The sequence below is a fragment of the Lacerta agilis genome, chromosome 14 (assembly GCF_009819535.1).
Source record: "Lacerta agilis isolate rLacAgi1 chromosome 14, rLacAgi1.pri, whole genome shotgun sequence".
Classification (NCBI taxonomy): domain Eukaryota; kingdom Metazoa; phylum Chordata; class Lepidosauria; order Squamata; family Lacertidae; genus Lacerta; species Lacerta agilis.
In genome coordinates, this window is record NC_046325.1 from 34,797,789 (window position 1) to 34,811,960 (window position 14,172).

Below are 14,172 nucleotides of genomic sequence, written 5' to 3' on the forward strand. Positions count from 1 at the left end.
CCTTTTAACCAGGCCTTTGGTTGATCTGATTTACATCCTATGCCCTTTTAAAATGTTTTTTTGTGGGGGGGGTGGTATTGGGTTACTGTTTTTATTAGGCATTTTCTGGTTTTATATCTTGATTTTATTCTGTGAGCCGCCCTGAGACCACCAGATATAGAGTGGTATATAAATTTAATAAAGGAGGAGGAGGAGGAGAGGAAGAGGAAGAAGAAGAAGAAGAAGATTTCTAGTGGCTTTGTGACTTAGCTGAATGGGGTGTCCTGTTTGTAGAGCAAACAACAGGCAGACTTTGTGGGAAGTGCCGTGAGAAATGGAGAGTTAATCCACTCCTGCTCACAGTGCCCATAACCAGTGCTGTAACCAGATGCAAAGACGGATAGTTCGACTGGGATGGAGGACGGCTTCGCTTTATTTAAATCAAGTCTTGGCTTTTGCTTTATTTGGATTCCTTGTGGGACATCCACTGACAAACTTATGTGTCATTATAAATGAACAGTATTTGAGAATTCTGCATATGCACTGAGGTGGTAAAGCATCATGCTACTGTGAAGTTATAGCTTGCTCCTCACCACCGACTTGGGAGGATCTTAGTTGGCATCCATCTGTCTCAGGAGACAATGGAGGGGTGTGCCTTTGGGAGTGAAGTCAAACTGTCGGAAGGCTACAGGCTGTAGAGACATGTTTTGTTACAGCTGGGTCAGATGAAGGCGTCCAGTTGTGCTGCTGTAGATGCACCATAGTGTTGCTTCTCTCTGTGCTTGTCATTTCTCCTCTGGTCACTGCTGTGGATGCATGACCTGTCTGTCTGTCTGTCTGTCTGTCTGTCTGTCTCCAGGCACTGCGGTTGTCTGCAAAGGGATTCCCACATGGCGGGATTGATGATGTTGCCTGCCTTCATGTCATGTTTGCACTGCACTATTTGCCTGCAGCTTAGCCTGCCCAAAGCGCCCCGATATTTGATATGTGACCAGCCGCCCAAGATGTGTGACTAGTCTTTACAGTTTGAGTCTTTAATATCCCATATGACTTGCTGTCAGGATAACCAGTTTCTGGGATAACCAGTAATCCTGGAGAGCCTGCTCCCACTGGTTATGATGGGTCCACTGGTTATGAGGTTATCCTGAAGGTCGTGAGAAGTTTTCTGGTGTTGCAAAGGTTCTGAAGAAATATAGCAGAAGGTGCGGCCGAAAGCAGGAAAGAGGCCAAACAAAAATAAGAAGTAAGAAATAAGACTGCAGTCGGTTGTTGGGGTGCGTTCTCCCAACTACTCTCTGTGCGCGTTCTTTCTCTTTCGTTTTCTCTCTCTTTTCTACACGTGTTCTCTCTGCGCTTGTCTCGCGTTTCTGAACACCGCTAGCAGAGAGCAGGGGCCATTTATTAACAAACTGAACAGTGTCATCATGCAAGCATAAACCAATCATAACACAGAAATAGCGAGTGTTTCCGGGCGGGAAACAAGTCTCCGACCATTACCGGGAGGCTTCCTGGCGCGCTTTCTAGTAGGCGCGGAGGGATCCAGGCAGCAGTCACCAGCTGGATCTCCTTTCTTCTGTGCAGTAGCGCAGAAGGTTTTTGTGAAGCGGTAAAGCGCGGGAAGTCCCAAAAACATATTCCCACAACTTGCAATAGGATTTGCAGTACAGTCGTACCTTGGAAGTCGAACGGAATCCGTTCCAGAAGTCCGTTCCACTTCCAAAACGTTCGGAAACCCAACAAGCTGCAATTTTTGCGCACTGCCTTATTGTGCATCCAGTGTACTGAAATCCAAAACCAGTCTATGCAGATGCAAACAGAAGGATGTGGTTTGCCAAGCTTTCCATCTCTCCTGAAGAATAAGGTTAAGCTCTTCTCCAGCAGAGACAGAAAATCCCATCAGCAAGAAGGAACATTTCAGCGTCTTCCAGCCCAGCTGTGTTGGCATGGAGTCCCCCAGTTCCTCAGGGGAAGCCCTTTTGGTCTCCCTGTTTGTTACATTCGCTTGTTCGTGTATCTGGTACAGTACACCCATCTGGGGATTCCGATTATAAAACCATATACTTAAAAATAACCTAGCCCTCCCACACAGAATTGAGGCCAGATGCTCATGTTGCTAGCTTTCTACTGCTAGTTCTGTAGGCATTTTGAAGGCAGTGCACTCCTTACAGAGAACAGGAGGCCATAAAAGCCGCAAAATGCTTTAGCAACCCAAGGAGCCTGGGTGGTGTTGTGTTTAGGGGAAGGGACTAGGCTGTGTTCCTTAATATCTCCAGGAAGTGATATTTTAATGGGTACTTGAAAGAAGCCTTGGTTGCTAACCCATAGAAAGACAGGAAGCTGGTTTCTACACGAACTGGCAGAGACTCTCTCTAAGGCCAACCTAGGGATGCAGAGAATTCAACCTGGGACTTTCTACATGTAAACCTGACGTTCTACCACTGAGCTATGGTGCATCTAACTTGAAAATTAGTTAATTTCTAGTTCTGGTGAAATGGGTAAGGTTCAATAAGTGCATGTCTTTGCATGAGAAGATTCTTGCATATCTGAGGCCTGGTTTCTTCCTAGCATAGGAGCCAACTCCTAGGGGCCAATAGGGTCTTTGCCTCCCCCATAAAACGTTTGAGGGCCCCCCGCAAAATGGTGTGTGCGCACTACATCATGTGATCAGTTACGTGGGGTGTGGCTTACCTGCCCCCCCAATATTTTATTCAAGTTGGCACCCCTGTTTCCTAGGCTAAACCACTCACATTTAAATCCTGTGGTGGCCCCTTGCCTAAATGACAGCTGTCAGGTATCAAGCATTGTGCAATCTTCCATGGGGAACAAAACACTGTTGTCTGTCTTCCTTCTGCATCATGTGCAGTTCTTCTGCACTTCTGCTTTTCGCTAAAGCAACACGTGCAGGAAAGCAAAAAGGATACCAGATCGTCCCAATACACACAACACACACTTATTCCTTGGGAAAGCCATGGCAGTGAAAATGTCACCAAGCAGGTCTTTATTTGTAGGTTAGATGCATACTTGGTTACATGCTTCTCTTTTCTGTAGGTGTTCCAGTGGATTTGACCGACACCGTGAAGAGTGGTTGGAGTATGGCTGTGACCAAGAGGTAAAGTTATGGTCAAAGTACTTAAAAATATGAATATATGCAACTCTGGCTCAGTGCTCGACCAGTGTCTCCGACCTCTGAGTTTCAAACTATTGATACTCCCATTTCCCAAGAGGCTGAAAGTCCTAGCTGGGGAATCTTTTTTTCAGCCAAAGGGCTGCATTCCACTTCTACATAGCCGTATTATGAATATTATAATGATGGAATGAGATTCAGTCAAATCTCATTCCACCATTTAACACAGGGCCATGATCTGTAATAATAACCCAAAGTGTTTGCAGATTAAAGAAAAGAAAGAACACAAGGGAGCCTGCAAAATTTTGCAGCAAAGTGTTCTGTTCACATTCCGTTCCTGCTTCCACACAGTTTTCCATGTTTTCCTGCCAACAATCCGTCAGCATTCCATGCTCGCTGAGCATGTTCAGTCCTCATTGGGCTGTTTTGGGAGCTTGCCCCCCCACCCGACCCCAAACCTTTCCTAAATATTTTTAGGAAATACCTCCCCTTGCGCATGGGAACATATGCAGAGAGTCCACAGTGATGTCCACAGTGTTGGGAGTAAAGAATGAAAACCAAAGCACAGGAAAAATTACGGCAAGGAAGTTTAGGGCAAAAATCAGAACACTGGAAAGGAGACGGTTGGATGGACAAGCATTTAGTGGTGTCCAAACATTTTTCAAAGAGGGCCAGATTTGATGAAGTGAAGGGCTGTGGAGGCCGACCAAAGTTGTTGAGCTTTTTTTAGGATTGAAGTTGTTTAGGATTTTACCCCAGGAATGAACTGCCACAGGGGCCAGATTAAAAACCGACTGGTGGGCCGAATTTGGCCCCCGAAACGGACTTTGGACATGCACTTTCGAAAAACAGCAGCCAAGAAATTCCAGCTAGTAGGGATAGGTGAATCTGCCCATTTTAGTGTCTCTCCATTTCTCATGGTTCTGTTCTTAAGATCAGTTCTCCAGTCTTTGCATCGGTTTAAGCTTATTATTTTAAAGCTTAAAACAGAGTTGGCGGACATTCTGTAGCCTCCTTCTGAAATCCTCTTAACTTTTTAGACCAGAAATTTTCCGAAGGTTGGTTGGTTGGGTTTTTTTGGTTGAGCTTTTTGCTGAGCTATTGTGCAAGAGTACTGCTCCATAAAGGAGTGCTGTAATGTGGTAACGTTGAGGAAGCATTGCAGAATAACTAATAAAATTGAATGATGTGCGTATGGGGCCAGTATAAATAAGTACGCCACTAATGCACTATGATTGCGTCAATGGCATGCGGCAGAAAACATCCACAAAGAAACACCACCACCACCGGAATGACTGGTTGGGGCTTGTCGTTTTAGTTAGAAGAGAAGACCTGTGCCGACTTTGAAGATGATGAACATTACTACTCAACACCTCCCAGCGACAGTCCCTTCACAGCACTCAGAGAAGACATCACCACTTCTTCTTCCCGCTTTGTCGACAGCCTGACTACAGAAGGTACCTGCCAGGGTCAAATGTTGTGGTTGCAGTGGGAAAGGGAGGGGGTGTCCCTCCTGTGTTTCCCAAACTTGGGTCTCCAGCTGTTTCCGAACTACAATTCCCATAATCCCTAGCTAGCAAGACCAGTGGTCAGGGATGATGGGAATTGTAGTCTAAAAACAGCTGGAGACCAAGTTTGGGAAACCCTGCTGTAGATTATCATGTATTCTCTCAGAATCATGAACAAGGTTAATTTTCAGCACCTTGAGAAAACTGAATTTGCTTGAGGTAAGCGGTAATAGCTAAACTAATCAGTTAGAAATCGTCCTAGGCTTTTCACACAGTTATGAATTAGAATTGCATCGGCTATACATGTGCAAGCACAGTTTGAAAGACCCATTGCGCTGAATGTCTGAATTTAACATTTGGATGAGTGGAAAAAGACTGATAGAAAAGTGTGGTCTTCTTGCTCCAAGCCCTCATTCTAGGTTGGCTAGGGGCATCGCTTCCAGAGAGAGACCAGAGACCCCGGTACCTTTTGTTTTTGAAATTAACTTGTGGAGATCAGTGTGTCATGGTGACTGCTTAAAACAGAACATCACCCCAGACTAATTAAGTTTCCTCCAGTATGAGAAATTATGTCATATTCCCCAGGATCTTGTGCATAATATGCCCAGGTTAGCATCAAAACCACTATTCCCCTCTGTGGTTAGCAGCAGGTACCAGTTCAATTTTGCTGTTTAATAGTCCCTGTCGCAAGCTGCTAATTAAAATAAATAGAAAAGAACATTAGTAGTTGCCCTTCAGCAGTGAAGGAAGGAGAGGAAAGAATTCTTTTGTGACTGAGTTGACTTTGAAAACACCTAATAAAATATGAGGGAAGAGCCACACTCATGGTTTCCAGTTGACTTTTTGAATCCGGGCAGGGAAATAGTTTAAAAACAAAACAAAAAACCCCAGCAAATTAAAACATGAGGTTAATTTCTTAGCTTGGTTTGAGACAAAACAAATGCGCACACAACAGCCATCACCATGGTACTGGGCCTCAAGTCTTCCTGGGACTCTTACCCTCTGAAAAGGCATCCAAGCTACACTCGTGAGGTTATCCAAAAAGATTATAACATATGTATGTATGATGGTGTGAGGCTGATAAAATGATGAAACTTGTACATTTATAATAGGAATGTTTTTCCTGATGGTGAAATTGAAACATGAAATAAATCTAGGCCAGCTGCGAAGACACCACAGAAGCCTTCTTTCTTTTCTTTTTATAATCTTTTACCCTTACAGTCCAGCTCCTTGGAGCCAGCTAATGGAGATTATATTTATGAATGTGGCTGACATCCTAGTTATTTGGATGCCATTTGTGCCTTCCTCTCTTGCCTGTAAAAGCAGAGCCCAAATAATTTCTTCCAGGGGGTGCTGTTAAGTGACAAGAGGAGAGAAGATGTTTCCTTCTTTCTTACTCATTCCTTCCAGAGGAGCTGAGCTGTGGTAAAACAGGAAGACAGAGTTATGCCCTTGCTCAGATGACCTCTCCGAGTAAACACTTCGTGCTTTTCTGAATAAGCTGTGTGAGCAGACAAGTGGATGAGCAGATGATCTCGCTTGAAATCCAGTCTTCACAAGCATATGAGAGAGAGAGAGAGAGAGATTGGTTTTTAAAAAAGTATTATTCTTTGGAATGATACTAATATTTTATAACATGCAGATAGTGCTAATTCCATATAGGGATACAAGAAACAATTAAGCGTGGGGCCAACCCTACCGTTAGACAGAGAGAGATTACTGCCTCATGCAGCAGATGCTGGGATGTTGCAGTGGTAGCCCCCTGGCTGTTTCTCCCGATTCTTCTGGCTATACCCTTCTGTTGGAGAGGACAGAGCTGTGCATATGATACGGCCTGGCCTACATCCCTGTAACTAGCCAACTGCTCTCAAGTGTGGCAAAAGATTCTTTCCTGTTGCCGGTACTGAAATAAGATTCAACCACCAGTCCAGTCAACTTCTGTACGTGGAAAGGTATAGAGAGTTGGAAGGGGCCACAAGGACCATCTAGTCCAGGGGTCAGCAAGCTTTTTCAGCAGGGGGCCGGTCCACCGTCCCTCAGACCATGTGGGGGGGGGGGCGGACTATATTTTGAAAATAATAATGAATGAATTCCTATGCCCCACAAAAAACCCAGAGATGCATTTTAAATAAAAGCACACATTCTACTCATGTAAAAACACCAGGCAGGCCCCACAAATAACCCAGAGATGCATTTTAAATAAAAGGACACATTCTACTCATGTAAAAACATGCTGATTCCCGGTCCATCCGCGGGCCGGATTGAGAAGGCGATTGGGCCGCATCCGGCCCCCGGACCTTAGGTTGCCTACCCCTGATCTAGTCCAAACCCTCAATGCAGGAATATTTTGCCCGACTCTGAGATTAAGAATTTCATGCTCTACTGACTGAGCTGTCCAGCTTCCTTTGCTTTTCATCCTGTCTGCAAATCTGCAATTAATGTGCAGAATATTTCATTCTCTGTGGTTCTTTCTCGACCACATTAACCCTTCATTTTCCAAATAGTATTGCCTTTGTATTTGTTTCTTCCTCCACCTTTCCTAAATTGCAAGTCGGTGTGGGGGATCATGATCCACAGTGCATCAAAGGATAAAGGATTATTTAACCCTTTCCCCCAGATGCACACACCACAGATCCCTCCACAATATTTCATGATTGAACACCTGGCTGCAATTGTCTGCAAGCAGAGTTGCTATTCCCTACCTGTATAAAGCAGAATAGCAACCACTGGATGCTCTTAAATGGATGCTTCCACATCTGGAAGCAACAAAGTTCCCCTTGTAATTTTTAACTATTCATTCATTCATTCATTCATTCATAAAACACATACCCAGAATAACAGCAATAACAAGCAAAATATCGAGCAGTTAGATGGATGGAGCAATTAAATGCCACAATTAAAAAACAAACAGACCACAGTCCTCCACAGCCAGGCCTATAAGCCATTCATTAATTCAATACCACATTTAAACCATGATGTTTTTGGAAAGTACCTTGTTTTCAGGATTACCAGCCGGACTTAGGAATCTGAACACTCCGAAAGACTTTGCCAAACCAGCCTATATCCTTTTTTGTTATTGTTTTTGTTTTCTTATAGATGATACAAAGTTGAACCAAAATCCAGAAGACGGTAAGTGCATAATTATTTCTTGGCCTAGTGGATATGCATACAGTATGTGTGGGAATGTCCATGTTCTGGGGATGTGAGGTGTGCCCTGAACTGCTGTTTCACCTGCGATGACCATATGACTAAAGGTAAAGGACCCCTGGATGGTTAAGTCCAGTCAAAGGCAACTTTGGGGTTGCAGCGCTCAACTTGCTTTCAGGCCAAGGGTGCCGGTGTTTGTCCACAGACAGCTTTCTGGGACATGTGGCCAGCATGACTAAACTGCTTCTGGCACAATGGGACACCGTGATGGAAACAAAAGCTCACGGAAACACTGTTTACCTTCCCGCCGCAGCGGTACCTATTTACTTACTTGCACTGGAGTTTTTTCGAAACTGCTAGGTTGGCAGGAGCTGGGACAGAGCAACGGGAGCTCTATGACTATAGCCCTGTGAAGGAAGCCACAGGCCCAAATAGTTGAATCCCCTCCTGACTGCCATATTCCTAAAACCTGGCATTCATTTGGTGAATATTTCTATGCACAACTATGGAGGAAGAAAGTATCAAAAGTTTCTTTTTCTTTCTTTTTTACACTTTTCAGATTTATACATTTCACCGATTTTACAATCATTTTGACATTTTAAAACTTGACTTCCTTCCCCCTCTTTCTGCGGTTCCTTAATTTCATTTTTAATGTCTTCTGCATATCCTAATTAATTTAATTTGCTCACTTATTCACCTTCTTTAAATATATACTCTAATGAACTTCAGGTTATTACAATGATCCTGCCAATGTTTTTATCTGTTTACAATTTATCTGTAAATATTCAGTAAACCCATTTCCATTCTTTTATAAAGACTTTGTTAACTTGATTTCTTATTCTTCTGGTAAGTTTCGCCATTTCTGCATATTCCATAAGTTTTTGTATCCATTCAAGTATCAAAAGTTTCTTAATTCACAATAGCCTTATTGCATTATTATGACTTTTATAACGTTTGTTATTTATTTTATTATTATTCCTTTTTGACATTGTTTTTATGGTGTGTTTTTTAATGTGATGTTATTTCTGCCCTGGGACTGTTTGGCAAAGGGTAGATTATAAATAAGGAAAGCAGATAACTATATCCCCAAAAGCAATGGCCTGGCAGGTTTACGATTTCTCTCCCACACAAGACACAGCAAGCTGGCAGTTTTATTATTTTTAGATTTATTAAGTAATTACAAAGTCTCTGCAGTCTGAGCTCTCTTCGCTCAGCCCTCACTGGATGAACCAGTTGGCTCTGCTGGATGACGTGTTCTGCGCCAGCAGGATATTCTCCACCTTTTGCCCCACCTCTTGCCGGGCTTACGTTGCTCCAATAGCCGGCTCCTCCTTTGGCTCTGAGGAGATTCGGGTGCAGCCAGTCCCTCCTCCTCCTCCTCCTGTGCTGCTTTGAGAATTGACAGCCAGCATTCCAGAGCAAGAGGGGCTTACATCACTCTCAACGTGGGAAGGAATCAAAATTTCTACTCCCTTCAGTCTGCCCTCCCTCCTCTTCAGATTCTTCGCCGTGTGTCTGGGAGGGAACCTCCCTAACATGGCCTAGTTCAACCATATCTTGGAAGGCCTAACTTTAACTGAGATCCACAGTGGTTTTTTAGTCCACCCTAAAGGCATTGTGGGTAATGGCACCCACAAATGGTGCACCTTTCAGCCTCTTTTTGATAACTGATCAAACAAAGCTCACCTGGTTGATCCTGACTGAGTGTATGTGGGGGGGGGGGCTCGTTTAATTTCACTGCACACAGGTGGTGTAGTGACAATAAAGGTTTATTATTATGTTGTTGTTGTTGTTGTTGTTGTTGTTGTTTTTTCTTTTGTTGTGGCTGTATTGAAGTAATTTGCACATTATCTCCCCAACCCTTATGAAAACTTCCCCTGAAGGTTTGAGAGACGACTTCCCTGCAAAAAAAGTAGAATCCCAGCTCCATACAGGAACCATCGTTGGAATTGTGCTGGCAGTCCTGCTCATAGCAGCCATTATTCTTGCTGGGATCTACATCAGAAGCAACCCTACATCTCATGCTGCTTTGTTCTTCATTAAGGTGAGTTTAACAGCGTAGTAAGCCACACTGAGGCTTGCTTCCAGGTGAGTGGGTGTTAGATTGCTACCCGAGAGCCACTTCTCTCTCAGCACTTGAGAGGTTTTGTCTATAAAATAAAATTGTGAGCCGCCTCTTGATCCCTAGCCAAGTGTTTTCCCTGATGTAGAGTGCAATGCCCCCTGGAGATAATCAACTTGAAAAACGGTTGGGCATTGAGAAAGAAAATGACAAACCTTTAGGTTCCCATCTCCTCAATCTTCTCTCCAGGCTGGTCTTCACCCGTTTCCTCCCTCTTTGGCACCATCTTAATTTGATATGTTACCCCACATAGCACCAGAATCCCCCCCCCCGGATGTTGTTTTGAAAATAAAGTTTTGAGCACAAGATTCAGTACTTGCTGAATACTGCTTCACAGATTTGTTTGTGCTATATTTTCCACGTTCCATTTGGGGTCCTCAGCAGCAGTTCTAATGCTCTGAAGTGTACCTAAGGCCCTATACCTGAGCAATCTTTGCAGTTGCTATTCAAGAAGAAGACACTAAAATATAGAATATAAAATGGTGATGGCTTTACCTTTGAGGCTGTAATTTTCATGATATTACTTCTGCAAATATATTTATGCATCTGGCAGAATTAGAAAGGAGGAGAGTGAAGGAACTCTCCCAAATACGCACGGTATTTCTACAAAACGAATAAAACTTACTTCCGGATAATCACTGCAATCCAGATCCCTTTATGCAGTTTGATATGCACACAAAGAGCTTCTATGTGGCCAAACTGCCCTGTTTTATTTTTCAAGTAGAGGGGATAGTTCTCTGCAGGGCCTGTGCATGCTGCCATGTCCTTCCTTTTGATCTGTATAGAGATCAGGAAGCTGCCTTATACCGGGCCAGCCTATTTGTCCATCCAGCCCCGAACGGATTGGCAGAGGCTTTTCTAGGGTCTCTGGTCAAAGTCCTTCTCATCACCTGCTTACCCAATCTGTAAATGCAAAAGATTGAACATGGGACTTTCTGTATGCAAAAGCATAAGTTTTGCCACTGAACTGTGGGACTCATCTTTAGGAATAACAGCTCTGTGCGCAACAACTCATGCACATATAAGAAATCACTAGATCGGTTTGAGAATGTATAGCTGCTTTCCCCAACCTGGGGTCCTCCATGTCAGGAACGTGGCCCCCCAGAGCGCAGGGGAAGAATTAGACTCAGAAATTGAACTAGGTGAACCAGAGATTGACTCTGCAGATGAGAAGTGGCTGACAGAGTCGAGGAAGGGCAGTTCGACCCACTTTCCTGGGGAAGACTCTGTTAGCTCTCAAGAAGAGGGAGAGTTGGAAGACAGCCAGAGCGTTGCTAGGCAATCAGCAGATAAGCAGAGATCTGAGTCTGTGTCGAGTGGACGTGAGGAGGGGGCAGGCCAGCCTCTTAGTCCCCATTCTAGGGGACTGCATAAGATCAGAGGGCAACAGAAGGGCAAGAGGGGAAAGGCGGGAGTTTGCCGTCTTTCCTGCTGTGGGAGGGACGAAATTTCAGACTACCGTAAATGCGAGCAGGCGAGAAGCCATGCTCTGGATGTGTCTTTTTTTGTAAATAAATTTACCTAAAACTGCTGGAAAGTCACTACTTCTTATCGTTGCTTGATAGACTGCCAGAGGTCATTACACTCCAGATGTTTTGGACTGTATCTCCCATCATCCCTGATCACTGGCTATGCTTGGTGGGGACTGGGGTCCAGAAACACGCAACTTTAGGAAGGCTGATGTATAGTGTGTATGTGTGCAAATCGTGACAGCCAACCCTTTTCACATACTGACGCCCTTCTTTTCTTCACGCCACAGCGGAGGCCACACCAATGGCCTGCCATGAAGTTCAGAAACTACACCGAAGTGGAGCCATCTGGCCACGAGAAGGAGGGTTTCGTCGAAGCGGATCAATGCTGAAGAATGCGTCGTCTTCTTTTTAAATTGCTCTCGCACCTTTAAAACGTCACCTCCCGTTTCCTGTTTGTTTCACGATGAGCACAACTGAAGAAATAGCAAAAAGGGGAAAGTGAGGAAGTAAACACCTAAAGAGCCCCAAAAAAGAATTGAAATGGATACAGGAGGACCCAAAAGGCATACAGATTTAGCATGTGGCCTCTGGGTGGTTTAGCGGGGAAAGTTACAATGGAGTCAAAGCTTTTATTGCAGAGGAGCCCACTTCATATCGGCTGTTTTCAGGTGTAGCCATCCACAACTGATTTCAGTGACAGGGAAAAGAATCCTGCACCACTCTTCCTGCTTTTCTCAGGCACCTGAGACATATGGTAAAAAATATGCTTGTGTGTTATGGAGGGTTTTACGCATAATTTTTTTAAGCCCCCAAACGGTAGGAAAACAAATACATTAAACTGTCCAAAGAAAGGTTAGGATAGGGGGAAATCTAGGCTTCTGGTGGGAGAGATTGAAGTTTGCCTTCTGAATAAACCCTTGAAAGATGCTTACGGATTATAGTTATCATGGGACAAGTTGGTCTGACTCAAATATCTCAGTGTCATTGCAGCACTTACTGAATGCAGCGCCTGACATTTGTGGCTTGTGGGGAGCTTAATCTGTGCCTGAAATGCCACCTTCATATTTATCTGTAATGACGGTATAAATTTGAGCCACAAGAAAGAAAGCATTAATTAAGGAGGCCTTGCAATTGACAGTAATCACCCCAGCCGGAGGATAAAATATGTAACAAACTTGGCCTCAGACCCTGAAAACAATAATATGGTTTGTCTTATTTCTGCTGTGAATTACCAGCTTCACCTCACAATTGGCTATATGACTTAGCTTTCCTTTTCTGGGTGTTTTTTTTTTTAAGAGCGAGTTCTACTCATTGTTTTCATTAGTACTTTATCAATGAGAAGGAGAAAGGTCTACCTTATCTCAATGAAAGAAATGGAGGGAATTAAAGTAGATTCTCTCTGCCCACTCTGTCTGATCCTACTAACAATCAGATTTTAGTTAGGAATCAAGACCTGGTCTTTTTCAAGGGAGTCTCGTGGCACATATAGAGCTTGTTTTTTTCTTGGAAACGGTGGCGTTCCTGTTCTGTCCTCTTTATCTTGTATGATGGTTATCCCATATGTTTTCCCAGTGGGTTAGGGTGATAAAGTGTACTTGTAAAATGCTGGTACACATTCCTGAAAGTGCTGCTACTGGACAACCCCCCCCCCCCCCAAATCTAATTTGGATACTACACTACATGATGGGAGTCATGGTTGTCAGTCCCAGATTTTCCCACTAGCTCCAGCTCCCTCCCAGGGGAAAAAAAATCCACATTTAAAATTAGACTGTAACAAATATTTTGATGTTGAAGTCATTGCAAGAATATCTGTATGGCCACAAGAGAAATATGTGCCTGAGCAAATTTTGCACCTATCCTAAGGGCTAGCTCACCTGTTGCTGTAATGCAAGGTGACCGCGATGACCCACACTTCTTATCCCATTTCTTCAGGTAATATTTTGAGGACAAGCGATGTGACACCGTCACATTCTGTGTTTGCTGCTCTCCCCGCATATATCGACTGCCCTGTGCAGGGAGGCGGGAAAGAACTGACAGCATGTTGACACTCACGGCATGACATGCCTGCTTTAAAATTACCAGGAAACTCAGGGAAGAGATGTGTGTCTGTAAAGTGCCGTGCAGAAGGTAACAAGGAGTTTGGCTCTGAGAGTTCAAAGCAGGCTTCTCCAACCTTCCAGGTGTGCTGGGTCAGACCTCGCATCGATCCCAGGCAGCACAGCTGGGGCTGATAGGAGGCAGTGTCCCAAAAATCTGGAGGGTGAAGGCTGATTTAAAATAAAAACATTGTACTTTGCCATTTCTGCATATGGTGTGGGGTAAAATAAAAAATAAAAACAGGCACAAACAGCACCACAGCAGCCGGGCTGCCTTGGTTGGAGAAAGAGAGAGAAAGCAACGAGAGGAAGTATTATTATTATTATTATTATTATTATTATTATTATTATTAGTGGACATGTCTCCTAAACTTATGCATCTATGGGTGTTGTAGCTTCATTCCGTATCCAGGCTGAGCCTATCTGTCCCAGGGGTTTCCTCAGGAGCTAATTATCTAATGTATAGTACGTAACTGATTTTGTATAAGTCTATAACTTATAGAGGGACCCAGGTGGCGCTGTTGGTTAAACCACAGAGCCTAGGGCTTGCTGATCAGAAGGTCGGCGGTTCGAATCCCTGCGATGGGGTGAGCTCCCGTTGCTCGGTCCCAGCTCCTGCCCACCTAGCAGTTTGAAAGCACATCAAAGTGCAAGTAGATAAATAGGTACTGCTCCGGTGAGAAGGTAAATGGCAGAGATGTAAAGGTAAAGGGACCACTGACCG

The 14,172-nt window shown here is 44.0% G+C and overlaps 1 protein-coding gene across 1 annotated transcript in view; it reads left to right on the forward strand.

Moving 5' to 3' along the window:
* The window catches only part of PLXDC1 (plexin domain containing 1), a 52,641-nt gene extending 40,004 nt beyond the window's left edge, over positions 1-12,637 (forward strand). The window contains exons 10-14 of the mRNA XM_033170262.1: positions 3,028-3,088; positions 4,422-4,560; positions 7,708-7,740; positions 9,642-9,802; positions 11,640-12,637. Of these exons, the coding sequence (XP_033026153.1) occupies positions 3,028-3,088; positions 4,422-4,560; positions 7,708-7,740; positions 9,642-9,802; positions 11,640-11,741 (496 nt within the window). The 3' untranslated portion in view covers positions 11,742-12,637. The remainder of the gene's footprint in view (positions 1-3,027; positions 3,089-4,421; positions 4,561-7,707; positions 7,741-9,641; positions 9,803-11,639) is intronic.
* Positions 12,638-14,172: the final 1,535 nt, after the last annotated feature.